The sequence below is a fragment of the Rosa chinensis genome, chromosome 6 (genome assembly GCF_002994745.2).
Source record: "Rosa chinensis cultivar Old Blush chromosome 6, RchiOBHm-V2, whole genome shotgun sequence".
Taxonomy (NCBI): Eukaryota; Viridiplantae; Streptophyta; class Magnoliopsida; order Rosales; family Rosaceae; genus Rosa; species Rosa chinensis.
The window spans coordinates 68,868,741-68,896,479 of NC_037093.1; the positions used below are offsets into that span (position 1 = coordinate 68,868,741).

At 37.6% G+C, this 27,739-nt stretch overlaps 3 protein-coding genes across 6 annotated transcripts; all 3 read right to left on the reverse strand.

Annotated features, from left to right (window-relative positions):
- Positions 1-3,762: 3,762 nt before the first annotated feature.
- Positions 3,763-4,620, reverse strand: LOC112171838 (fasciclin-like arabinogalactan protein 3). The gene has a single exon (XM_024308955.1). The coding sequence runs from the start codon at positions 4,618-4,620 to the stop codon at positions 3,763-3,765; it is 858 nt and encodes a 285-aa protein (XP_024164723.1).
- Positions 4,621-16,126: 11,506 nt separating this feature from the next.
- Positions 16,127-18,953, reverse strand: LOC112172485 (selenoprotein H). Its single transcript, XM_024309844.2, has 4 exons — positions 18,543-18,953; positions 17,791-17,884; positions 17,321-17,380; positions 16,127-16,504 (listed from the first exon to the last, which is right to left on the reverse strand). Exons 1-4 carry the CDS (start codon positions 18,830-18,832, stop codon positions 16,424-16,426), a joined length of 525 nt encoding a protein of 174 aa, XP_024165612.1. The 5' UTR covers positions 18,833-18,953; the 3' UTR covers positions 16,127-16,423.
- A 1,755-nt stretch (positions 18,954-20,708) lies between these two features.
- LOC112174562 (glycosyltransferase BC10) lies at positions 20,709-24,788 on the reverse strand. 4 transcript variants are annotated; one of them, XM_040509481.1, is made up of 11 exons: positions 24,576-24,788; positions 23,786-24,254; positions 23,239-23,337; positions 23,034-23,158; positions 22,857-22,928; positions 22,678-22,768; positions 21,884-21,964; positions 21,686-21,745; positions 21,456-21,578; positions 21,331-21,369; positions 20,709-21,119 (listed from the first exon to the last, which is right to left on the reverse strand). In XM_040509481.1, the coding sequence occupies exons 2-11, from the start codon at positions 24,188-24,190 to the stop codon at positions 20,991-20,993; spliced, it is 1,224 nt and encodes a 407-aa protein (XP_040365415.1). In that variant the 5' UTR covers positions 24,191-24,254; positions 24,576-24,788; the 3' UTR covers positions 20,709-20,990. The 4 variants fall into 4 exon arrangements, with proteins under 4 accessions (XP_040365415.1, XP_024168119.2, XP_040365416.1 ...); XM_024312351.2 differs by having other exon boundaries at positions 23,034-23,134; positions 24,576-24,787; XM_040509482.1 differs by having other exon boundaries at positions 24,492-24,585.
- Between the last annotated feature and the right edge of the window lie 2,951 nt (positions 24,789-27,739).

Consider the following 27,739-nt stretch of genomic DNA (forward strand, 5'->3'; position numbering starts at 1 on the left):
TTTTGAAAGTTGCACTGAAGTTTATTACTTGTTATTTTTTTAATTTCTTTTTTGGGTGGTCTTTGCTTTGAAAGCCTGGTTTGTGTTTAGTGACTTTGGGAGATTTATATATGGGGGACAATCTTGCAGGGAATGACTATAATTAGAGAGACAAGGAAATTGGATGTTAGAAAGAGCTCAAGTTAAGGTGTGGAGCGAATTTCTCACTCTTTGCCTGAAAACAGTTACGATTATTTGATCAGTTGTTCTAGTCGTACCTAAAAAATTGCCGTCCACATTTAGTTACTCAGTTAACACACACCATAACTAATGCATTCTTAATTACATGGATCTTGCCTGTCAATGGTTTTTGAACTACACCCTCCACATATCATTTTCGTAGATAAATACTCGCATAAGTACTTTTGGTCTTATTCATTTTGTGACTAATTAGACCAATGATTTGACATGGTGGCCTTTTGGTCTTATTCACTCTTATTATAGACATGATTATTTGGAGCTGCCCAATTGTTTCATTGTTTGTTTTCGTTAGGTTGGCATTGCTTTTTTGTTATATTTTTTATTTGTTTAATTTCTTTTCTGGTTGGGAGAGACATTCGTTTCTTGCTTCTTCTTCTTCTTCTTTTTTTTTCCCTCAAGAATTTGGTTTATGACACTCCACACTGTTGTAATTAATTTTCTTTTTCTTCTCGGCAAAATTCAATAGGGAATAATTTGGGAAGCTTCATGTTAATTCTTTGTAATCCATCCAAAAAAAGGATTTCTTTGACTCATGTTCCACCTAAAAATGTAAGTAGTTCATCATGTATGAAATACAATATGTTTTCTACGGTACGTAGGCAAGTACGTATGGGGGCTGAGCAATCTCAATTAATAAGAAGTCACTAAAATAACCAATATTTGAACTGTAAACTTGATAGCTAGTAGATGATATTCAAATTTAAAGGCACAAATATATATAGTTTAGGGTTATCAGTTTAGAGATGTAACTTGAAATCATTGGGGGTAGGAGTGAAATCTTTTAATCTTTTTAAAAAAAAAAAAAAAAAAAAACTTGAAATCATTCAAACAAAATGAAGTGAATTAAACTTGCATGATTGAAAAATGTCCCATGACAATCCATTCAGACCGTTTGATAAATTACTTATATCTTCTTCTTTTTTCTTCTTGTGAACGATAGGAAGTTGTGCAAAATTATTTAAACATCGTTTGCATTATTGCATATATATGTTTGAAATGAGTCTAGTATATGAGAGTTGTGGTTTAAGAGTATGTTATTGGATTTAAATTTAATGGTGGAAAATAATGAGGCAATTAGAATGAGAAGGAAATCAGCTGTTTCCAAATTTCCTATCCCAACTATGTCCCACGAATAACATAATGACATGTAATCACTAACCGAACACCCCACTAAACACTGTTAACTCTGAATAAAAAATAAATAATAAAATCTTAAAAAAGTGATTTAAAAAACCAGTAGATTTTTCTCTCTCTTTCTTCACTAAAGGAAGGAAATGGGCTTATCGTCTCCAGTGATTCATTACCATCAAAATGGGTCTTACCATCAAAATGGGTCTTACCCAGTAATTCATTATCATCAACTTGTAAAATTCAATTTCATAGCAATCAGTGAATCAGATATCTAAAGGAAGAATTGAAGAAGCTAAAACGCATTGAAATCCCTAATTCGGCACCCCTGCACCAGATTCTCATTTTCATTGACATCTACAAGAAAATGAAAATGGTAAGAAGTTTCTTCTTCTGTTTCTGTTTCTTTATGTTGAAGCCGGCCAAGTTTGGCGGGAGGAAAGCAGAAGAAGAAGAAATGGAGCAAAGAAAAGCAGAAGAAGAAGAAGAAGAAGAAGAAGGTCAACAACTCGATCGATCATTATCATCAGACAAAAACAAAGATACCAGCAACAATCAGAATCAAATCAAGCTTTATTTAGAAAACTGAAAACCAACAACATGTGAATAATCAATTGAATTTTAATTCTTTTACAATCCAAGGTCACCAGCAACAATTTCTCCCATCACAAATCCCATTTCCAACTCAAATTTCTCTTTCTTTGGGAAACAAGAAAACCAAAACCCTCACTGATCAGCCGAAAACGCCCAAAACTCAGTTTCTAATTTCGATTCTTTACAAAACCCAACTCGAATTTACACAAAAGCAGACGAATAAAGAAGCAGAGAAAGGTGAGAGTTAAACTGATCAGAAAATATGGCAGTCTTGAATGGTTAGTGGGCTAGGAGAGAAAGTCAAATGATTTTTAGTCTGAAGAGAGCTTCAGATCTAACCGAAACAAGAAAGCAAGAAGACGAAAACCACAAGAAGATGATGAAGAAGAAGAAAAATGGTAATTTCTTCTTCTTCTGGGCTCAATGGATTGGAAAGAAATAGTTTTTCTAAGATTTACTTTTTATTGAGAGTTAACAGTGTCAGTGGCGAGTTAGGATAGTGGTTTCGTGTCAAATTATTATTTGCAGGATAGGAAGTTTGGGGACAGCTGATTTCCTTCCTTTAGAGCAACTCCAACAGATTCCCTATATTTTGATTTTTCTCTACTTTAGGGAAAAATAAGCCTCTTTTGCTCCAACAGATTCTCTATAACTATCTCTATTTTAGCAAAAGTGAGGAGAGAGAAAACCAAATTCCCTATATTTACAGCAAACTCCAAAATTTTAAAGAAGAATATGGAGATTTTTATAGATTACTGTAAACTAGGGAATCTGTTGGAGTTGGAGAAGAAAAATAGGCTAAATGTTTTACTTTTGCTTCTCTATAATACAAAAATTATAGGGAAGCTGTTGGAGTTGCTCTTAGATTGAGGAAGATTAATGTGAATCATTAAATTTAGGTCCAATGACAGTGAATTATCTATAAAGGTCAACCAAACTATATGGCTTACATGTGTCATCAAATTAAAGAGTCACACGAGTTATTTAAACCAGTGAGGCATTACATGTTTAATAAACGGGTATGTATTTAATTTTCCGTTAGGATGGAAGAGATCAGTCACTTTGTTCCGATTACACTTTTGGCAATTCGATTTAGTTTGGAGCTGTTCAAACCAACCCTTATGCCTTTCTTTTAAAGAAACTTTTTTGACAGCAAGAATATGAATGGTTCGTGTGCGGCCGGGGAGCCAGCCAGCATCCTTTCGTGACCGTTTCCTAGTGAAAATCTCAACAAGACAAAATCACGCCACCCTCTCACATTGCTTTCTTCTTTTTTCTTTTTTTTTTTGCTCTCTTTATTAAACATATACTTCGGTTTCCCATTTGGCCTTACATAGACCTCTTGTCATACATTAGTGACGAATGTTAAAAAGCAAATGAGTTTCTTGTATGTTGTTGTTATAATTCCGTTGTTTCAATAATCTTAAAAAGAGAGTTCATGAGGGAAGAAATTATCTTTTAAGGGACCATGAAATGCCCAGTATGTGTTCGATCAGTATGCGTTCGAACAAATGTGCTTACGTTTTTCTTTTGTTTCTTCTGGTGTTATCGAGGTGCATGGAAACCTAGTGTATGCATCATACTATATATTATTATCATACTACGTACGTACACTGTGGTTTGAAGTTTGGTTTGTTATGTAATATGTATTGTACGAGCAATTAATGAATTAAACGCCTTCTTCCATTTCTATGTCTTGAGAAAAGTTGCATTTGCCTTCTAAAACATAATTCTTGCATGAAAACAAGGTACGTACGTTCTCTTCCCGTTTTCTTCTCAATTTACGGGGAAGACCTCAATTTAAGCCAAAAGTGAAGCCAAACCCATTACGAGCCCGGCACCAAGAGCCATCTCGACATGCGAAGCAGCCGAGGGAGCAGGAGCAGTAGCAGATGGTTTCTCTTTCTCTGGTGCTTTCTGTGGTGATTTCTCTGGTGCATTCTCTGGTGCTTCTGTTGATGAGTCTTCGGGCTCTGGTGGCGATGAGAAGTCTGTTTCGTCATCTTCAGATGGTGCCGGAGCAGCAGTGTCATCATCTTCAGATGGTGCCGGAGCAGCAGTGTCATCATCTTCAGATGGTGCCGGAGCAGTGTCATCATCTTCAGATGGTGATGGAGCCTTCTTGGGGGCGCTTGCAGAACCAAGGTCAGGAATCTCAATAAGAGAACTGACTTTAAGCACAGAGATGTCAAAAGGCTGAGAAGTGACAGACTTAATAAGCTTGGAATCCATTTTAGCACCCTTGACTGCTGACCCAAAAGCGATCTCTCCTTTGACGAGGCCGACTTTAATGAATCCCTGTTGGTGCTGAGCCTTGCCTGTGGCTTGGAGCATTGTGGTCACGGTTGTGGGCTCTTTTTTGACCGTTCCTTTTAGCTTCTGCTCATCGAAGTAGTCGAGCACCACGTGGGCGCTCAAGAGCATCTTGACCTCATCGGGGGACACATTGGAGAGGGCGGAGACACCACCATTGCCAACTGCTAGGACTGTGATGCTTTTGCGTTGGTTGATTTGATCGGCGAGTTTGGTTTCCTTGAGGAGCTTGCTGAACTCGCTCAGCTCGGAGTCCTTCTGGAGGAGCTTCAGGATGTCGAAGGCCGAGGCCGATGCGACCAAACAGAAAGCGAGGAAGATGATGGAAGAGGCTTTCCTGTCCATCTTTATTTGTGATGACTTCCCCTGCTTTATTTGGTGCTTTGAAAGATGAGGTATAGCGTTTTCTTTCAAAGCCTGGTTACTGCAGAGGGGTTTGGGGGGAGTTAAATATATACACCAAAACAATGGTTGGGCGTTAGAGATCAAGAGTTTAGGAGGGAATTTCTCCCTTCCATTCAAAACTAGCCAATACTTCTGACCGGTTAATTAGACATGCATTGTCCAACAAAGCTGCTAAATGCGTATCCTTGCTAAATATGGATACCAGTAATCATTAAGAAGGTTTGTTTTCTCTGCAAGTTTTTTGCATATACTAAAAAAAACCATTTGATCAACATACATAAAATTTAATGAAACTTAGTTGATCCAATGATATTTCTCTCTCCATGAGAAACTAAGTTTCAATTTTTCCTCCTCAAAAAAAGAAAAGAAAAAGAAAATACCTAAAAGTTATTCCATCTTTTTTTATTCTTTTTCAGCTAAATGACACATAAAATTATTCCGGCAAATTACCAAGATGTGTCGGATAGAAATGACACAAGAAGTTGTGTTTGTTTTTAAGTTTCTACGAATAGTTGAGCATTTGTTAAAATAACGCTAGAAATGTGTGTGTATTTTCCGTTAAAATAACGCTAGAAATGTGCATGCATTTTCCGTTAATCTGTACTAATAATGAATATGTCAATGTTGTAAAGGTCACTCAAAACCTACTCACTAAACATAGTATTTCCATTGTTGTCTTCTCCACTATCCCTCTCTACATCTTTTAGTCTTCTTCCACATTATAAACCAAGCTAAGTTGTTAATTTTCAAACTCAGATAAATAGAAAAATGAGTGCAAAAGGCTCTTCTTCCATCCTCCTCGCTCTATTCCTTGCCTTCATGATCTCGGCAACCACAGCCTCCTTCAATGAAGATCGCATCAAAAGCAATTCCATTGAGCAGTCATCCTCTCATGAAGAACTCGTCAAAAGCAAAATCACTGAAACCTTGTCCAATCAAGATCTTCTCAAAGATCAAATGCATGGGATTGCCGGAGTGCCAGCGGCAAATGCACCAAAGATTGATGATGCAGTAGCCGGATTTTTCAAGTCTACTTCGGCACCTCCCACATTGCCTGGTTCCGAACTTGATGATTATGAAGAGATCTACCCTCCTAAGGCTTCGCCACCTAAGGATTCAGGTTCATCGAGTCAGGTAGCTTCAAGCGTCCTGAGTTTGGGGGTGGTGATTGGGCTCATCACATTTTTGGTGGCTTTGTAAGGTATATAAATATTATAGGGTCTTTCTAAATGTACCCAGCAAATATCTCAAAAATAACTAATTTCCTGTAATACCCTTTTCTTTAGTTTAACCCAGCAAACTCGTACATCCAACAAAACTCATACAAAATACAGACCGACTTTTGCAATATACTATGTAGTTCATCATCCCCGTTGCATAATCCAACATATTTGAGTCACTTTGACATCGCAGAAAAACAAAGGAAAGTAGAGGAACAAAAGACAAACTTTTCGTTTTTCTTGGCTTATGTGGAAATTAGGAATAACAACCATCGTAAAAACTTGCGCAGTTAAGCGGCTCAAGCCCATCAAACCCCAACCTATCGTCCGCCTCATTATCCATGTCGAACAAGAACCAATAACCAAAATCCCTCCCCCCACCCCCCACCAAAATCCCAGTCTTTTTCTTCATCAAATGACAAAAAATAAAGAAGCCCATATGGGGTTTCTTGATTGTAATTAGTGATATGCACCATGTGCTTACCACTTCCGTGAATGAAAGTATAGTGCTTTGTTCTCAGAGGGCTTTGGAAGAAGATAATGATGACAACTAGCAGCAACCTGGTTGTGAAAGTTAAGTGGGAGAAGTTTTTTTTTGTTTTTTTCCTTTTCTTTTGTCTGAATAACTTCATTCATGGAAATCGAAGGATAAAAGAGAGAAGAACAGAACTTAAGGCATGCATGATAGGCCGCAAATGCAATGAGCTATTCAGAGAAGCCACAAGTCCCACGGCTATTTCTGAATGTCTTCATACATGTAAGTTTTCTCTCTTTTCATCTCTACTTTTGGGATATGATTTTCATGTGTTGTGCTCCATTTTTGTGTCTCTGATTTTCATCGTCAGACACTTTTGTGAGGTTTATTTTCAATTTGTTCCACGGAAAACTGCTGGGTGTTTGGTATTCTTTGTTAGAGTGTAGGGTTTTGTTTGGTGTATAAGTTTGCTGGGTTTAATTAGAAAGACCCATACTATATATGATGGGTGTTATAGGAAAATTAATTGGGTGTAAACATTTTGCTGGGTGTACTTAAATATTTGCTGGGTACATTTAGAAAGACCCATACTATATATGATATTATAAAATAGAAATGGTACAAAAAGGAGACGGGGTGAGAATTGAGAGAGCCTCATTCCCCCAAAATGAAAGGGACTTTATATAATGTTCATCCTAGATGAACATAATACAGGCAGTTACTGTTCAATGTGATCACTACAGTATTCCTGTAAGAGAGTCATTATTCCTGACAAGGATGAACTATATCCTCTCATAAGAGGACATCAACCACATAGCACAGTCAAAAATGATCTACAGCACTCAAATGAATCAATTTACTTGTGAAGGAAATCTTCTCACATTTCCACGGTATAATAGTTTCCCATCTCTGATACATGTAAAGCATAATCAACTCTAGAATCAAACACAGAGGGAGCATAGAACCACAAAGATTGGGAACTAGATTTGAATATCATACTATATATAAAAGCATCCCCATCTCTAGTACTTGATTGCCTTCAAGCACTGAAAAAAAGGTATGAATGAATTATCCTAAATGTACTTATTGTTTGCAATGGCTAATCATCTGAGCCTCTCAAAATTGACCAGATCAATGCCCCACCAGCCGTTAGAAAAGGGCAAGAACAATTAATGCAGATGATCAGGAGATCGATCAGTAGTGTATAAAGTTTCTACTTTCAATGCAGCAAATCAAACTTGCTTACAACAAAAATATATTTCCATTCTGATATACAACTCCACCGGTATGCAATGCTTCACCTCATTCATTAGAGTGCAGCTGCAGCTGCAACAACGGCCTCCACGTCTAGATCCTCCAAGTCTTGATATGGTTCCTTCATGTCCTGCAAAAGAAAACCAATAAATTACACAACTTAGTACGGGTAAAAATTTTCATAAGCCAATAACATAATATAGTCAATCAACAAAACATAATAAACCCATCCCCATGCCATTCACAAAAAATTTGGATGTTATCTGTTACTTAATAGTTTAGTTTCTAGGGTCAATTTTGTTTCTGTATCTATATATATTTTTAGAAAATCCTCTCCATATTTTCTCCATTATTATCATGAAGTCTGAGTCGAGCTGAGCTTTAAGCTTGACCGTCGCTCATCCCACATGTGTCATACTTGGTTCGATCACCACCTACTTCCCGTACTTCAAAGGAAGTCAAAAGTCAACGCTGTCTGAGCATAGTTGATCAAATTTGACTCGAGATTTACTGAAACTAAGCTTAAGCACCCCGGCCATGCAGTACTTGATTTATTTCATTTAAATCCTACTTAACTAGTTCATGTTCATGCATATCTTTTCCTCCTCTACGAACACAACCCCAACACCAATTGTCACATGGTAGATTGTTTTAAAAGCCCAGCCTACTACAAGGATACATATTCACTGTGGGTTTAAACCATGCCTATGGTTGAAGAATATCGCTATCTTTTCTTTTCATTAGCATCCAGAAGAATTCAATTATTATCAACATTTTTATCATGCCTCTCTTTTAGGGTGGAAAAGCATATACCAAAATATTATGAGGATTCTCAATAATATACAAAAAGTCTGGAAAGGAAGATGCATAAATAAGAACTCAAAAGCATTTAGAAATATAAGTCTCTAATAATAGGGTCGTGTAAGAATTACCATAAGATGGATGATTCCAGCACCACCTACTTCCCGTACTTCAAAGCAACCCCTTCTTCTTTGCAAAAAAAAAAAAAAAAAGCATTTCCTTCTTATCTATTCCAAAGGAAAAAAGAAAAAGAAAAAAAGGTTAATTCACTAATAATGCCTTATTCGATTAATGTATGATAACTCGTTGGGATGAAAAAACATTAGTCCTGGACATGCAATTACTATATTTTTGCTGGTAATGATCGGTATTGTATAATTTCAATTTGCAGAAACCAGATGGTGTAAGTACTTCGAGCAAGTTTAGCGGAGGCCCTGGTGTCCGGGCACCACGTCAAACGGTGACCCAAGTCACCAAAATTCTACTGTTGTTCCTTCCACCGGGGCTGGGGCAAGAGAGCAGTGGGTGACCCAAGTCAAGAGCTAGGGCAGCATGGTGACTGAGTTGATGACCCAGGTCTCCACCGTGGTGACTGAGGATAGACGCGCCTGGCAATGGAGGTGAGCTACAGTTTCTTGTCGTGTAGCGGATAGGAGGCTGCTTGGACGTGGAAGCCCAGAAGCTGTCGGCTAGTGGCAAGTGGAGATGTGACGTGGCAATTAGCCATTGGGTGCTTTGCAATTTAAATGCAACGATCCACAGATCTGGACCGTTGGTTCTAATTATATGAGGGATCCTATGGTATATAATTAAGGAGATATTTACATCATTTGCTGCGGTGATTTAAAAAAAAAAAATTATTAACGGTTACATTTACAACGGTAACAAAAAAAATATAACCAAAATTTTCTATAAATACCTCACCTCCTATTTTACTTCTCACACCAAAAAAATCATCTTTCTTCCTAAAAAAAAAAAAAATTTGATGAATAGTAACTGACTGGTGACCTTGACCCAACGGGTGGAAGCAAAGATCCAGTGGCAGTGAATAGTTTCCTGCCCTGATGACCCAACAGGTGAACTTGCTCTTATAAGATCATAGTTCACGCCGTCAGCATAGTTCTACTGCCTTGTGCATTAGCTGCCAAATATTTCCTTAAACTAAACCTTTTCATATCCAATAGGAGAATTGCAGTATACAAAGCAAATCTGTACACGTATCAAACCCGGTTTATCCCCTGTTTCTTATTACATGAGTAAAAGATTGCCAAATTCTAACGGAAAATTCTATAATACGTACCCGTATCTCATACACACATTTATATGTGTGACAACAAATTTGTTGTCAAAGTGGTAATGTTGAGCCATATTTTGTGTAATTAATCTAAGTTCTAATAATGGTAATTACACCATTTACGACCTTGTTACAAGTTTTTGAACAAATTTGTTGTCAATTTTGTAATTTTTGTTCAATTATATGTAAATAGTGTAAATGAATATGGTAACTTTGTTCTCAATGTTGTAATTTTGATTCAAATAATTGTAATTTTTGTTTAAATAGATGTAAAATAAGTGTATGATAAACATCACAGTACCATAGTTTGTCTCCTATTCTAACATACAATTTGTGGCCAGAATTAATGCCATTCAGAAAACATACCTTAGTATCTATTTTCACATTCCATCTAGAACCAAACTCCAAAGCAGTTTTCAACTCATGTTCTCATCAGCCCTGGCCTTGAATAAGTCACTGGAATGCTTGCTAGAAAAAAGAAAAAGGAAACAAAAACAGTTCAAAAGGACGATACCATGCAAGTAGCAAAATCCAAGTAAAAAAAACAACAGCCAAGTGCAAGAGTCCCTACGAGCTAGTGCAGGGAAAATGGTGAAGCCTGTTTCCCCATTTCCCCAAGTAGCAACCCACACAATCTGACCCTAGCACATAGTATTCATATATAGCAAGACAGTATAATATCAAGTATCAAATTGAAACTTCAGCTATCCTATCAGAGCTAGAAATTGTTATACGCATAAGGCCATTAGTTTTTGCTGTCTAGAGGATGAGATCATAGGTTCAGTAAATCAAAGTGTTTCCAGCAATGAGACTAGTCCATGAATACAAAATAAAACATATAGAAACAATACTCCAGTTTCTAATTGTATTTATCACTAGTTTCTCCCGCTAACTGTTCGATTGAGAAGCTCTATCACAGTCCTGCAACAGTCATGCTTATAAATATTTAGATGTGCACAAGTACAATAATAGGAGCATTATATGTGACGTTTTAAGTAATAATCACTTTACATTTTACTTAGTTATTCTCCTAACATTATCATTTCTAACTTAGTTTTTGTTTTTATGTAGTTTTGAGTTTATAAAGGCAGGCAGGGAGTAAATAGCGCAGAATGAACAGAAATTGAGAAATGAAGTTTTCCCAATCCTACTAGGAGAAGGAATCCTAAGTCAACTAAGAGTGAGCTTGTGGAATTGATGACATAAAATGACAAATGACAGAATCTCAGTTGGATAAGGAAACTCATTCCTACCAGGAAAAGAAAACCTAACATGAGTAGGAATCCCTGTTACACAAGGAGAGCTCAGGAAGGTTCCAGAATGTCTCAGAAATGAAGAGTCCTAATTCGACTAGGAAACCTGTTGGCAGTATAAGTCCTGATGATATTAGGATACCTAGGAGGGCTAGGAGATGCTGAGCTTCAAGATAACTCAAGAATGTACAAGAATGCTCTAGAATATCAAGAGTTGGTGTCATAAACAAATAATGGGCTTTGAAGCGTCCATGTGAAGAAGCCTGCCCCAAACATTGAAGCATGTGACTTCCATGTGACATTCTAGAATGCTCTTGGAGTCATTGAGGAATCCTAGTCCCATTTTTATTTGTTTTGCCGTGCAATATAGAGGAATATTCAAGAAGAATTCGGCAATGAGTCATAAAGAGAGAGTTTCTAGGAAAATCAACTCTGTGTGCAATTCAGGAAAAAAAAAAAAGAATAATTATCAATTTGGGTTTCCTGATTGTATACGAGTTGAACGAAGACCACATTGAAGGAAGATACCCAAAGAAGATTTAAGATTGTTCTCTACTTCTCACGAAATATTACTATTGGTTGAATGATGTAATTGAAGTAGAAATTAATTAAGACTCTATGCTATGTCGTCCCCTATATATAGAGGCATTGTGAAGATGTATTACACATCACAAAATTCAGAATCAAAATCGTAATTCCTCCCCTTTCTCTCTCAAAGTTTCGGCAATCTTCCATCCTCCAAAGTTTGAAGCCGTGAAGCATCATCATCTTCCATAGCCGTATTCATCCTCCATTCAAGCGTCCTTGCCATAGCCATCATTCAAGTTTCCACCACTTTTGAACCTTCTTGCATCTTTGAAAAATTCAAAAGTGTAACCATGACCATCTCTATTCTGTTTTCGATTTTCTTACTTTGTAAAACAATTTCAATTTTTATTTTAGTTTTAATTCAATGGATGTTGCGATTTCATGTGAGATTGAAAGTATGAATATGAATGTTTAATTTCTGAATACTATGAAGCATATTTTAGGTTTTAAGTTTTCAAAACAAAAATTGAGATTTCAATATTGTTATGCATGTTTGTTGGTTTTGTGCGAATAACTCATCATTTACTTGTTTATTAATCTTTGGATGCATACTTTGATTGATGAGCATGTAATTGAATTCATATTAAGATATGCTAACGTTCTAGTTTTAATAATTTAAGCGGAAAACCTATAGTTCCTTAGGTAAATCAACAATGAGCTTTGCATGATGAGAATTGAGATTAACATTCTAACTTGTTATCTTTGCTTGAATTGATCAAACTTCCATGTGTGCTTAATGTGTTAAAAGTGTTTTTGTTAGTGATTAGCTACCACTAGTAATTGCATGCTTAATAAGTTTAACTATAATGCGTTCATCTAGTTAATTTAATTAAAAGAAGTAATAAGGATTTTGTATGCGTTCATCTCTGTTCTTGATTGATTCCTTGCTATGACATGTTTTGATTCGTGATTGATATTTTGAAACCTTGTCAACATGTTAATAGTGGTTAATTACATCTTTATTTTGTTCCATTCATCTTTATCTACTCGATTTTGTGTTTTGATATGTCACTTGTATATTATTTAGTTGTTAAAAATACAAATTCTTCATCCTTTTATTTTCTGTAAATAACTTTGTGAATATCTATACTTTGTTTTATTTTATCTAACGTTTATTTGGCAAGAATAAATTCCCTTAATCATTCCAGATTGAGAACGATACCCTACTTGCTCTTACTATATTGATAGAGTTTTAAATTGTGCACTGACTTTGTTGTAGTCATACAGGTTCTTTATAGCTATAAAACAAGATGAAACAATTTGCTTCTTTTCATTTGGTTTCCTACAATTTCTTAGCAACCAAACAGAAGAACAAAAGATATGCATTGAAAAGTTCTAAATGCTTTTGGATGTATTTTCCATTCGGCTAATCAACAAATGTTACTGACCAATTCGCAAGTAGTCCACCATGATCTTTCATTTCGTGTGAAAAGGCATTAATGGGAAGAAGTAAGAAATTTTAAGGAGTGGAATGCAGTCTTAAAGAAATCAAGAGAAGAAAAATTGGGGAGCTAAAACAAAATAAGGTTGGTAGGTGATACTAGTTTGAATAGCAGTTGTGCCTATCAATGTTCGGCTGAGAAAGTCATGATCACTAAGATGTTAACGGAAAAGTAATCAATTTGTTTTTATTGCCTGATCTTCAGTTCTTCACCATTTGCAAGGTAGAATAGATTCTGTCTCTTTTTTTTGCTGAAGCAAATAAGGGAACTTCCCCTTACTTGAATTTATTAAAAAAGAAAAAAGAAAAAAGGAACTTAGGAGGGGGACCGAACCAAACCTCCCTACAAAAGCAATGAAAAAGAAACAAGCTATCGTAACCGAAATTGGGGAATACCCAATTGGTCACTCTGACAATGCAATAAAATAAAAGATGGTGGAGCGTCCCATCACACCATATTAGGAGAAGTCGTACCATAATTCGCCAAAGTATCAACTACCTTATTACCTTCACGAAAAATATGTAGAATAGAATAGATTCTCATTCTCACATCCAATACATAATCTCACATCCAATAGATATAAATCATAATAAATTGTAACGTCTCGATTCGCACCTCACCGAATCAACCACGTTACAGTGCCGCGAACCTTAGGATCACAGGCTAGGTGTGATCCTAGAGATACGCAAGGCATTGAAAATAAAGAGTTAGAATAAGCAAGTAGTACTTTTTCAAAATATATGAAATTAGAGTTGAAACGGAAGCGTCAACTAAAATTTTTGAGGTGATTTTAAGTCGAAAAACTTTTCAACGAAAGTAAAGTATGATTGAATTATATTTAAGAGTGCAAGAAATCGGAACCTGAAAAATATTACAAATAAGTTATACATAAAATAACTTGTTCGGCCCACAATAACTCATTCCAATATTGTCCCGTTCACGTGCACAATACCTATGTCCAAAACTATTGTAGGGGTGAGTTTTCGTTCTCGCTACTCAATAGGGCATTCACCTTGGCTATATTTAAAAACACGTAAAAATGTGTGTGTGTGTGTGTGTGTGTGTGTACACAGGTAAAAGTAAAGATCAAATCATAAATCATAGGATTAGTTTTGAAAACATATATGCGGGCCCAGAAAACACAAACTTGATGACCGGTCTCTATGCCAACTACACCCTTACCAAGATTAATTTCATAAACGGTAAGGAGTAGCGAGAGTGTCCACTTACGCCATATCACCTAGAAATGGTGTCACACCTCACAGGACGTAAGACACCATACCGTCCATACAGCCCCTCCGGTCCGGAGGTTTAGGGGATCGAAATCCAAACTAGTCGCTATGATCCTCTCACTCTCAGATCATCACACGATACAGAAAACCATTGAAAACAAGCATGGCAATAAAATATCAAATCCTTCAAATTCATAAAGAAGTAATCATAACCATGCGATATCATTTATATAAAAGAAAAATCATAACCCAGAGAGTCCCGAGTCACCCTACCTGGAATATACCAGCTTTGACTCCATTTGTTTTTCTTAGGCCAACACCACCAAATTTTCACGTTCCCGTACTATAATCCGACAATAATCGTGTTAGAGTGGTAGAAATATTATCAAGTCCTTTTGGTTAATTTATTCCAAAAGTGAATTCCTTTTCTTTTTGGGTGCAATCCCTTGTTATTATTCTGGGCACCCAAAACCATAATCTATTAATCATTCTTCAATTCAAGCCAGACTTGCACTCCAGCAACCGAACTTTACTAGTTCATGCTTAAAGGAGATGTACCCAGACTAATTAATGACCACTTACTAATTTGCACCTGCACTTTAGTTGGTTTTTCAACCGGTCTTTGATTCAAGGTCAAGCTTCGACGTTGGCAGGTTCGTTATCATACAAAATACACAACCTTAGTTGCAGAAGTATTGCTTCAGCCATCCAACACCAACTTCTACCGTGGTTGGATTGGTATTGGTCCCAAACAATCAACTGACTTTCTGTACCAAAATTATAATCAACACACCAACCCAAAATTCTCAACAACTAAACACTTGGCGTATCATATATCAAATTTCAGAACATTACCTTTGTTGAGAATCATCAAGATAAATCCTTGTCCAATTTCTGATTTGAGCTTCCAAAGGTTCCAAATACATATTCAATGTTGCAGAACATGCAGATATTGAATTGCTCTTCTTGGTTACCCGACAGAGAAGACCCAATGCCACTGTTTTCATCCTACTTCACAAGTTCTGCCATTATTCACAACCAATCGTCAATATGAATTAAGGAACACGCTTTATGCTTCAAACTAAGTAAGCGACAGCCAGATACAAGCCATTAATCACCCAAGTCGCCGTTGTGCACAGTGATGCGAGCGGTGGCCGTTCGAACCCAAATCACCAATTTCCCAAATGATAACCGAAACTGACATGCAAGGATATATTCTTGTAGAGCTCAACGAGAAGATAAAGTTTCATACACTCAGTTGTCATGGTCGGTGATTGGAGTCGCCGGAAAATGCACCAAAACCGTCGGAACTTTCGGGATTCATTTTGCTCTCGTGACGATTTGGTTGAGCAAGCCAAGTCCACTTTCAACTTCTCGCCATCGAGTTGAGGAGAACGCCATTCGTGCGACACCGTGAATCGACCGGAAGTTGGAGATACGGCCGGGTCGCCTTTTCGGGTGAACGGGTTGAAGAAATGGGTTGACTGTATCGAGGTTTCTGGGTTAATCAATCTGCCTTGGGCATTTATATATTCCTCAATCAAATTAAAATCAATGGGCCAAATCAAATGATGGATAGCGTACGGTCCAGATTGCCCAACGTGATTTTTCTCTTCCTTTTCTTTATTTCTTAAACTTCCAAAATTCATAACAAATAGCTCATGTGTCGAAAAAAACATTTAACAAAAATTTCTACAGACTCATCTCAATATGCACTTTAATACCAAGGCTCAAACTGGACATTTCCTCTCAAGAAAATTTCTGAAAAATATGTCCCTGATAATAAAATTAATCATGAACAACTCTAATTCAACTTCTTCAAATTTTACGGGGTCTCACATAAACTCTATTTGGGAAAAAAGTTTAGACTAAAGCAAAGAGGGAGCATAGAATCAAAGATTGGAAACTAAATTTGGATATGATCATACTATTAAAGCACCTCTAGTACTTGATTTCCTTGGAGCACTAACAAAAGGTATGATCATAGATATCCTAGATGTACTTGTTAACAATGGCTAATGATTTGAGCCTCAACATTACAAAATCAATGCCCCACCGGCCGTCAGAAAATGACTAAATGAAAACGATAGGATCAGTAGTTTGAAGTTTCTACTTTCAATGCAGCAAATGAAACCTGCTTACAACAAAAAGATATTTCTACTTGCATGCCATGCATCACCTCATTCATTGGATCTTCTGAATTATATTGTCAATGACTTCCTGCATGTTCAGATCCTTCATTGGTTTAAATGGTCGCTTCATGTCCTACAAAAGAAAACCCGTAAATTCAACTCAGAACAGGTAAAGTTCTCCATAAGCTAATAAAAGAATGTTTGATCATCTAAACATGATAAGCCTGTCCCCATGCAAAAGAAGAATAGGATCATTCCTCAATATGTAACTCATCACCACAGATAATACAAAAGGCAGATTATTATGTTTCCATTTCTGAAAGGCATCTAGAATCAGGATTGGTAAGAAAATACCTGGACTCCGAAACTCAAGTTACACAAACAAAAGACTTAATCTAATGAGCATTATATGGGATAGTCTTCATTCTGCTTATTCAGTTATCATTACTATTATTAAAGATGACCCCATTGGGATACAATTCCAGTTCTGCCACTGCACACAGATAGAAAAGCGTGCAGATTATGTGGATAAGTCTGCTGCAACACACAGTGACACAGCTTGACCATAGAACATGTATCATGCAAAATAGCAGGACAGAAAACTCAATTCACATGTCATTCTATAGTATACATCTATCACATGAGTTAAGATAGAACAAAGCCTATGCTATTGGAATTCATTATCAGTATGGGTTTAAACTATTTCTGTAATTGAATAATATCTATCTTTTCTTTTTATTAGCATCCAGAGAAGTTCAAATATTATCAACAGTTTACATGATTTCTCTTCCCTAAGAGATCTCCTTTTAGAATGGACAAGCACACTACCAGAATATGATGAGGATCCTCAAAAATGTACTAAAATTTTTATAGGAAAAAACATAAGCAATAATTTATGAGCATTTACAAACACTCTAATAATAGGATGGTGCAAGTCTGTAAGAGTTACCAAAAGACTGATGAACGTCTCACCACCTTCTTCCCGTATTTCAAAGCAACCCCTTCTTGGCTATTCCACAGGAAAAAAGAAAAAGAAAAGAGTAAGTTAGCTCACTAAATTGTCAGTACTTCCTTTCTCATTAGTGTATAATAAATCACGGAAATGAACAAACAGTTGGTCTCAGACATGCATTTACTACTTTGCTAGTGATGAACTGTATTGTATAACTTGAGCTGTACATGGTGCGAAGCACATGATGGCACGAAGATAAAAAAGTTTATACAATCAGCTTAAGCCCTACTGTTTTTAATGCATTAGCTTCCATATAGTTCCAGTACTTTTTGAAGTTGAAACTAAAAGCAAGTGTACAAAGCAAATCTACATCCATAACAAACTGAATTTATCATCCGATAAGGAAAAGATTGCCAAATTCTATTATACAACATGTGGCCAGAGTTAATACCCTTCATCAATCATACCTTAACAGGATTAATTGTCACTCTGATGCCAGGCAGACCCTCCAGACTAGCTCTCACCTGATCAGCCCTTGTCTTGAATGAATTGCATTGCGTGCTAGAAAAAGAAAACCAGTTAAAAAGGACAATATGCTGTAAGTAGCTAGCAAAGGTAAAGCACCAATTGAAAGAAAAAAGGCTGTCAAGTGTACAAGGCCCTCGCTAGTGCAGGGTTAATGGATAAGCCTATCAAATTCCCCCAGATATGCAATTCAAGCAGCCCTTTGGGCTAAAGCCATAATGCTGTGTCAAAGCACACCCTCATACAAATAGTTTTCACATATAGCAAGTGAAACCTTTAGGTCTCATAATCAAATTGTTATAAGCATCAAGCCATCCATCAAGTATCAAATCGAAACCTTCACCTCACATAATCAAAATCAAATAGCCCTGACATTTTAAAACCGAAGCAAAAACCCAAAATTCTAACTGTAACCCTTACCACACCATGTTCCTGACTTATATTCATTTCATGAACAAGAAATAAATCCGGTGATGCTCTATGATTAGGAAGATTCTCAAAGAAGCCATACAAAATTGGGAAGGAATTATTCCCCTAATTTTTTTTTTTATAAGCATAAATTAAATCTGAAATTACTGTATGAACAAAATTAAAATAAAAAAATCATAATCATAATACCGAATGCAATTTCTACAATTTTACCGATCATTTTTCAGCAAAAATTAAAAAAACGAAGGGATAGAAAATGCCTCACCAGCGCTCAATCACAATAGTCTTCATGTTCACCTCCTCGTCACCTTCTTCAGACTTGGCCACCTCGCCTTGCTCCGATTCGGCCTCCTCTTTCTTCTTGCTCTTCTTCCTCGCCGCCACAGCCAGTTTCCGAGGCACCGGTTTCACACTCTTACCATGACCTCCCTGAGTGGAGCTCCGAGTCTGCCGCCGAGCTGCGGCGTCTGAGGCACGAGTCACCATCCGAGTTGACTCGGCGGGGCTCTTGGCCGGCTCGGTTTCCTCGTCAGCCTTGCGTTTCTTCGGCGCCATGGTCACAGCTCGCAAACCCTAGCAGGCAAAGAGAGAAAGGGAGAGGTGGGGTGCTCAGCGTTTTGGGTCTGTTTGGCTGTTACTGTGTCTATCCCTTTCTCTTTCTCTCTCTCTCAGCGGAGGCGTGGTTCGTCCAGTTTATATATATTTTTATTTATTTTTTAATAATGGGCTGGCAAAAGATATTTTTTTAGTTTCCCGCGCTTTTGGGAGGGGGAAGTTGGACGGACGGCTAGGATTGGTTGCAACGGTGTTGGGATTGCCACTGTCGCCAAAGGGGTGTGGAGGGAGATGAAAAAGCCTTTTTAAGTTTTGAATTTTGATTACTACTTTTAGGGTTTTGGAGGCCAAAGTTAAAAAAAAAAAATCACTATTCTGACCTCCTCGTATGGTGAGAATCTACACACGTAATTTTTTTTTGGCAATAAGGAGAAGTTGCTCCCCAACCGAGGCCCCATTGAACCACCACTAAGCTGTTGGACCGCTTGCAAATTATGGAGGGTACAGACCCCGCTTGTCCCAAGATTTCCCACCTTAAAAAACTCGTAGGTATTCGCTGATGCTGCTTCTGCCTTCTGGGCCGGTATTGCTCACTTGTGCTTGTCAGTGTACCAGTAGACTCTTGAGCTCCATTGTATTTTCCGATAATGAATGCACAAGTGTTAACCCGATTACTTACCAACAAAGACTTTTTAGATTCGAAATCCATCTCCAATAGGAGATCGGGTCTATCATATTTAGGCCATGTTTGGTTGACTGGAATCACTTTCCTTTCCTTTGGAAAAGTGTTTCCCTTCCTTGGCTGTCCCCAAACGCAGGAAAGGAAAGTATTTCCTTTCCCAATGCCCACTTTCCGGGAAACAAACATGGCCTTAGTCTAAAATCTATTGGTTGGTCTAAATCTATGACCATGAAAACCAACAGCTGGCCCACATGGATGATTCAAATGTGTTAGAGTACATAATTGTAAATCTTAAACGATTGGAGTTGGAAAAATTATAAACCTTACTATTTGAATGAATAGTACTTTTTAAAGGTCTAAAAATTTAGACCATGATATATTTTAGACCTTGATGATTGGAGATGGCCTTAGAACTTGAACTTGGGTGGGGTTTTCACTCAAGCACTGGCTTTGCCAACCCCATGGTGACTCCATAACTTTTAAAGTCTTAATTTTATAGAACCGACATGCATGGCTCAACGCTATTAAACGAACAAACTAAAACTTTTATTTTGGCATGCATATGACAATGACCAAAGTATATAAATCGAAAGCACATGCATAAAATAGTAAATCAAAAACACATGCATAAAATAGTAAATTAAAAGCACATGCATAAAATAATTATAAGTATAAAGCACCTCAATTGAAACTAGATGTATATTACCATGTAGACATGCATTATTCATTCAAGTTAACCGCAATTTCTATTCCTCTTTGATAAGCAACTTTACAAGATTTTAGTGATCATATTGATAACTGTTTGATCATCCAACTTATTCTTTAAGTATGTCCGCAAATTTGAATACAGTTAAGCTCACTATACATGTGTGTGTGTGTGCGTGTGTACATATTTGCATCATGTGTGAGCTTCATCAAGCCTACAAGGATGCAGTCATGCAGATGGACTCCGCTCACACGAAACACTACTTGAATTTGGGTGAACATCTATTTGAGGCTTTGAGCTCGCTCCTAGTCTATTGTGGGAGAGATTTTTTTCCCTTCAAAGGCCCTATTGAATTCACTGCTTGTTCTTGTTTAGTAATTTCGGACCTTTAAGCCTACTTATTACCAAATGAAACAAAAATGGAGGCAGACAAAAAAACAAAGTCGATCAGTTTCAAGAAGCTGAGCTGCTGAGGACTTGTATCAGAGTGGGATTAACACTTGCTGTTTGGACACAAAAAATACAGTTTCATACTTTCATATATAACTTTTTCCTCTTTTTACAGATATATAAACATGAAATTGAATGCAATTCTAGTAATGCTAACAAGAAAAGGTGAACCAATCTACAAGAAGAAGCAGCAGTCTCTTTACCACCAATCCCGAGCCATACTCTGATAGCTTCGCTGACATGGCAAAATATTCGCAGCGAGGATCCAAAATGTCCGGCCACATGGCATGGTATAATTGGCCGACAGAGAAGAAAGAAATTCAAACTTTCGTATAATTGGAGAAAAGGTGTATCAGTTTCCCCAGAGTTTCAGGATAGAACTTTCTGGCAAATAAGAAACAGGGTCGCTTCATCCCATTCCACAGGCAAGGAGTCCTCAATACTGTTTTCTGCAGTAGAAAAATACAATACCAATGAAAATTTCAAGTTGGGATCACCCCAAAGGCTTGCCACATGCTTGAAAAAAAAAACTTACCAACGCATAAGGGGCGTATACACCTTTTGTCTCACAGAAGGTGTATAAACCCGCTATAAGTAAGTTTTTTCTCAGCAAGCAAATCAACTTATTTGAATCAGTTTTTTCAGAAAGGTTAGTTGTACCGTTGCATCACTTGTCACATGTGTGCTATCAGCGATAGACTGAAATGGGGGCGAAAATGTGTTAATGAATGAATGGCATGTCACAGGAAGAATGAAGTTGAGAAAAGGGGTTCTCGAAACTATACCGTGATGTTCCTAAGAAGATCATAAGTGACATCCTGAGTCCTAAATGCTCTTGGATGCCATTTCCCTTCAGACCAATCAACAAATGTTACCGACCAATTTGCAAGACCAGCAGGATCTTTCATCTGCAAAGGCGTTAATTACTGGCAAGCATGAAATGGTGGGGCAGAGAAATTTTAGGGTGTAAGATGCAGATTTAACTGGAACCAAGAGAACAATAATTGGTGCTAACCCGAAAGAAGGTTGGCAGGTAATGCTCGTCCGAATAGCAGTTGCGCCCGTCCATGTTCGGCTGAGAAAGTCAAAAACGTCATCACCAAGATGTTAACTTTAAAATAATCTATTTCTTGTGACTCTATTAGTGAATACACATACAGGCTAAGACATGCACAGAAGCAAGAATTTAGTGTAGATAAAAAGAACAGATTACCCTGCAGTGAAGCTTGAACTTGGTATAGTATAGACTGTCTGCCATCATGACAAGAGCATGTTGCCTCTTCATAGTGAACCACTGCAATAGAAAAGCGTGTTAGAACATTCCCTGTGATGATAAATCTGAACTGTCCTACCAGAACCTACGTCTGATGAATTAGCATAAAAAGTAAACAAATAAAGAGAAGCTCAGGTAACTTGGAAAGAACAGGCGAAAAGATTCTACGAACTAGAAGTATGCAATAAGAACTGCTTTTACAGCAATTGCCTAGTGTATTTCACTGCAAACCAATTAAACAGATTCAGTAATTTCTGGTTTAATGAGGAGCTGCTGACAAAAAAACATAATCCCCCATTCAGTAATATTCCCGACTCAAAATACATTACACTTCACAATTACAGCCAGATCAAAATTGCAGTCAATTTAAAGTTCTGCAAGGGTCAAATCCTTTGTGTCTGACATAGGTCCCAGGTCACAGGATTCCTAAAATCCATTCTATGATAATAGATATACGCATGATAAGTAATTTACAAAATGAATTGGTAATTTAATGGAAAACTGCTTGTAAAGCAAGTAGTACAAGCTTCTTTTATGGTTCCATATGGAGTCTGAAAAGGAATTATATCTATATCCCCATCAATTAAGCATAAAAAAGGGATACAGATTATGTAAAGTTTATAAGCCATGAATGAATGTTTCATTGGATCTCCATATATGCAGCAGTTCCAGAACTTAATAGATGATCAAATTTGCTCTCTTACTTATGCATATGTTGAGGTAAGACAAAATACCTGTGAACCCTTTCGAAATTCGTGCTTTTCAACTTCGGGCATCATTTGCTCAGCATACCGTCCAGTTCCATGTGGACCGGGATCCACAAAACTAGAGGGGGAGAAATATGATATATCAGATAAAAGTAAATACAAATTATCAACTACACCAGAATAAGAGCTTAGTATAGTTTGCTTACCAGTCTATAAAGCTGACATTCGTGTACATGAGATAATTATATACATAATCAAAGCTATGCAGTGGTATGCAGCTGGAAGGAAAATGTAAAACACAATCAATGAAAGGAACTTGCGCAATTTCATCATAACATCATCATGTAAAAGTTCGAAATGTTAACAGTTGACGATAAAATTACCTGTCAGACAGCAGAACAAAGTGTTGGTTATCAGGGTCTAAAAGTGCATTGGCCAAGAGTCTCTTTTCTGCCTCAACCATTGAAAATTTTCCCCAAACTACCTGATAATTTATTATCAAAGGCATCTATAAAGATTAAAGACATCCATCTAGCGATAAAGGACAAACTTTTGCTGAACTGTAACAATGCAGTGAGAGACTCCTACCTGTTCACTATGTATGTCTCTATCAACAAAATAGCGGCTCACATGTATTGGTTTCTGCTTAGATGCATGTACATAAACACTGAATTTGTCCTCATGGCCCTGGAAACCACTTCATTCTTGTTAGACTTTGAAAAAGCAAGTATGAAAACTGCACTAATTATATTTTACCATATAAAAAGTTGAACCTTTCTTTAACCAAACGCTAGATCATACTTCCAGTTCTCAGTACTAGATAGTGGAGAATATAATTCCATTAATTATCTTTGAATAGTAAAGGAGTAGCAGGACAGAGTATAGCCAGGAACACTATCTGTACCTTATACATATGTGTGTGACGTAAAGACAAGCTTCACAAATCATTCTTAATTAGGCCTTAACTTTATCTAGGCCATTATTGAAGTTTCCATATGCACATTCCACATTAAGCATGAGAAATGGAGTTTCAAGAGCTATGCATGGATACAAATGAACCGTGTTGTTTGTATTTAAGAGTTCAAAGCTCCTAGCACCCGTCTATAATATAACACACAAGAGCCAGGAGCCTTACTTGAAAGAAATTTTCCCATAACTCCTCGAAAGGTAACGTGCCCGGAGTCAAAAACATGAAAGCGATTTTCGGGTTCTTCGACTGAAGAGGAGGCGTATTAAGAATTTCCCTAACTACAACTGAAGATGCAGTCTCATCGTCAGTTAGTTCCCTTGCAGGACTAGGTGGAGCCCTTCCAAATATCCCATCACAATTAGGAGATGAGAAGAGATAGCATGTCGTAGAGCTTTCCGACGGATAGAAATAAGCAGTAATCAGAAAAACGCAGAGAATACAAACCAATGCAATAATCCATCTTGGTCTTTTCATTTGTGAACGAGACCTTGACTTGGACATGACCATAATGTCTTTGAACAATTGTGGCCTCCATGTGCCACCTTTTTTCAATTGGGTTGAAGGCAACATCAAGGCACTTTTCGCATCCTCTGTTTTATTGTTCCCAAATTATACAACAAACTTAACCAATAACCTGAAAACTTGCAACACACAGACGCATGTCATCAAATACTTTAAGATTATAAAAACAACAATCACGTAATTAAATTAACTCATAAATTGATCACTACCCTTTTCACAATTTGTCTCAAAATCGATTCATTAAATTGGGTATCTAGCATTAATTTTGCATCAAAATGACCACATTCACATACCAAAATCTATGTCTATCAACCAAAAACAGAGAAGGGCAAAAACATAATGATCATACCTATTGAACCAAGCCAATGAATTGGGTACCAACAAAAACCGAAAAAAAGAAGCAATCTTTGAGATTATGGGAGAAAATCAAAACCTGGGTTTGTACTTGGTGTGATCAAACTTCAAATGCAGGTGATTGAGCGGGTTCGGCGGGTGTACGTGAATAAAATTTTGAGGCGATGCAAAGTGAGGTGAGGCATTGTATTAGTATATGAATGATTTGATGATTATAATGACTACGCGTGAATCTCTGGCTCTGGATAATTGAACAATTTGGATGGTTCGAGGCCATGAACACTTCAACCAGCGATTTATGGCAACTTTCACACGTAATAGTAGTGTAATTAATTTGGTTAAATTCCAAAATTGGGATTTGGGACTCTACCAACTCTCGTAAGTGTCTAATCTGTGTTCCAAAAATGCATATAAGATTGAGATTTTGGCAACGTTGTCAATTTCCTAGAATGGGACATTGGCAACTTACTTTCCTTCCAAGAATACCTTTGGACTAGGCCCAGGCTGTCCAATTAATCCAAAGGTGACTTCATAGGAAATATATATGGGACCTTGACCAAATGCCCCAAAATAGGATAAAATTATCCCACTTACCCCAGCAACAAAATTTTATTCTCACTAACCCAATTTAAAATAAAATATCAATTTTAGCCTTAACCTAATTAACAAACTACATTTTATGCCACTCATCTCTCTCTCCCCCAACAGCACGACTCTCTCTGTTTCTCTCTCTCTCTCTCTCTTCCCCTCCGATCTCCACCTCACCGGAGTAGAATTCAGGCCTATGCGCTCTCTTCTTCACGCTCTACTCCAACCCGAGGCGTTCTTGGACAACCTTAGGAGTTCCAGAACATGGTGGCGAGGATGAACTCGGTGACCATGACGGCGCCGAGCCGGATTCCGAAGAGCTCCTGCACTCGTCTCGCCAGACCATGGAGTTGGGGCCGGCGTCGTTGTTGGTGGCGCCGGAGACGAGCTTCCGCGCCGGAGAGCTTTTCCAAACCAGATTCTGATTCCTTCGCGCTGTCTCTCTCCGCCGCGCCGTAGTCGAGGCTTCAGAGACTAGCTTCCGCGCCGTAGCCGAAGTCGCTGAGGTCGGTGCTGCACCAGGTTTCTGGTCGAACGACGTTGGCGTGCAGATGAGCTGTTGATCGTCGAGGTGAACTGAAACCGGGTTGGGCCTGGTCTGGTAAGAAACTTTAAACCCATAGCTTTTGGGTGTGGTCGATAGCTTTTGAGTCATGGCTTTGTTAACACTGAGGTTGGGATTGATCTTTCTATAGAAAGAATTTGAACAGAGAGATCAACCTAACAAAAGCTATTCTGGTATCCTCTACTTAAACCAAACCCAACTGAAATCAACACTAATGAGAATCAAAGACAAATTAAAGTGGTGTTTGTAGCTTCTCTTGGGTGTGGTCAATGGCTTTTACATTAACCGAGAAGGAAATCCGAGAAAAAAATAAGAAATGTTTATTAAAGGTCCGATAGATTACATCAATTTCTTTTTTCTTTTTCTTTTTTGTAAACTGTGGGCAAAAATCCGAAAAGGAAAAAAAGAAAAAAAGAAAAAAAAAAGTTGTATTGGGGGGCAATAGACGTCTATTGGGAGGCAATAGACGTTTTAAAATTGATATAATTTCTTCGTTTTTTTCTTTAATCAAAGTTTTATCTGTCTAATTTTAGAAAGATTAGTTCATATTCCGGCTACCAAAAGTTCTATTGGGGGGCAATAGATGTCTATTGGGGGGCAATACATGGCTGATAGTCGTCTATTGGGGGGCAATAGACGTCTATTAGAGGGCAATAGACTATCGGGGCAATAAACGTCTATTGGGGGCAAAAAAGCCTTTCCGGTGAGATTTTCAACAAATTCCGGTGACCGGATTCCGGCGGCCGGTGACCGGATTCCGGCGAAAGTTAGCCGGAATCCGGCGGCCGGTGACCGGATTCCGGCGGCCGGTTACCGGATTCCTGCGGCCGGTGACGGGCTCCGGCGAAGTCTCCTATGGTTTCTCTCTCATCCATTTTCTCTCTCTCTATAAGTAACAAAGGGGTGAGGGGTAAAATGGTATTAAAAAAATTTAAAAACAAAAAAAAAATCTTAATGGGGTATTAGGGAAGACTCCCTTAGAGTGTATTGGGTAAGAGGGAATTAAAAAAACTTAATGGGGTTAGTGGGAAAAAAATCCCTATAAATGGGGTAAATGGACAAAAACCCAAACTTTAAACCCATAGCTTTTGGGTGTGGTCGATAGCTTTTGAGTCATGGCTTTGTTAACACTGAGGTTGGGATTGATCTTTCTATAGAAAGAATTTGAACAGAGAGATCAACCTAACAAAAGCTATTCTGGTATCCTCTACTTAAACCAAACCCAACTGAAATCAACACTAATGAGAATCAAAGACAAATTAAAGTGGTGTTTGTAGCTTCTCTTGGGTGTGGTCAATGGCTTTTACATTAACCGAGAAGGAAATCCGAGAAAAAAATAAGAAATGTTTATTAAAGGTCCGATAGATTACATCAATTTCTTTTTTCTTTTTCTTTTTTGTAAACTGTGGGCAAAAATCCGAAAAGGAAAAAAAGAAAAAAGAAAAAAAAAGTTGTATTGGGGGGCAATAGACGTCTATTGGGAGGCAATAGACGTTTTAAAATTGATATAATTTCTTCGTTTTTTTCTTTAATCAAAGTTTTATCTGTCTAATTTTAGAAAGATTAGTTCATATTCCGGCTACCAAAAGTTCTATTGGGGGGCAATAGATGTCTATTGGGGGGCAATACATGGCTGATAGTCGTCTATTGGGGGGCAATAGACGTCTATTAGAGGGCAATAGACTATCGGGGCAATAAACGTCTATTGGGGGCAAAAAAGCCTTTCCGGTGAGATTTTCAACAAATTCCGGTGACCGGATTCCGACGGCCGGTGACCGGATTCCGGCGAAAGTTAGCCGGAATCCGGCGGCCGGTGACCGGATTCCGGCGGCCGGTTACCGGATTCCTGCGGCCGGTGACGGGCTCCGGCGAAGTCTCCTATGGTTTCTCTCTCATCCATTTTCTCTCTCTCTATAAGTAACAAAGGGGTGAGGGGTAAAATGGTATTAAAAAAATTTAAAAACAAAAAAAAAATCTTAATGGGGTATTAGGGAAGACTCCCTTAGAGTGTATTGGGTAAGAGGGAATTAAAAAAACTTAATGGGGTTAGTGGGAAAAAAATCCCTATAAATGGGGTAAATGGACAAAAA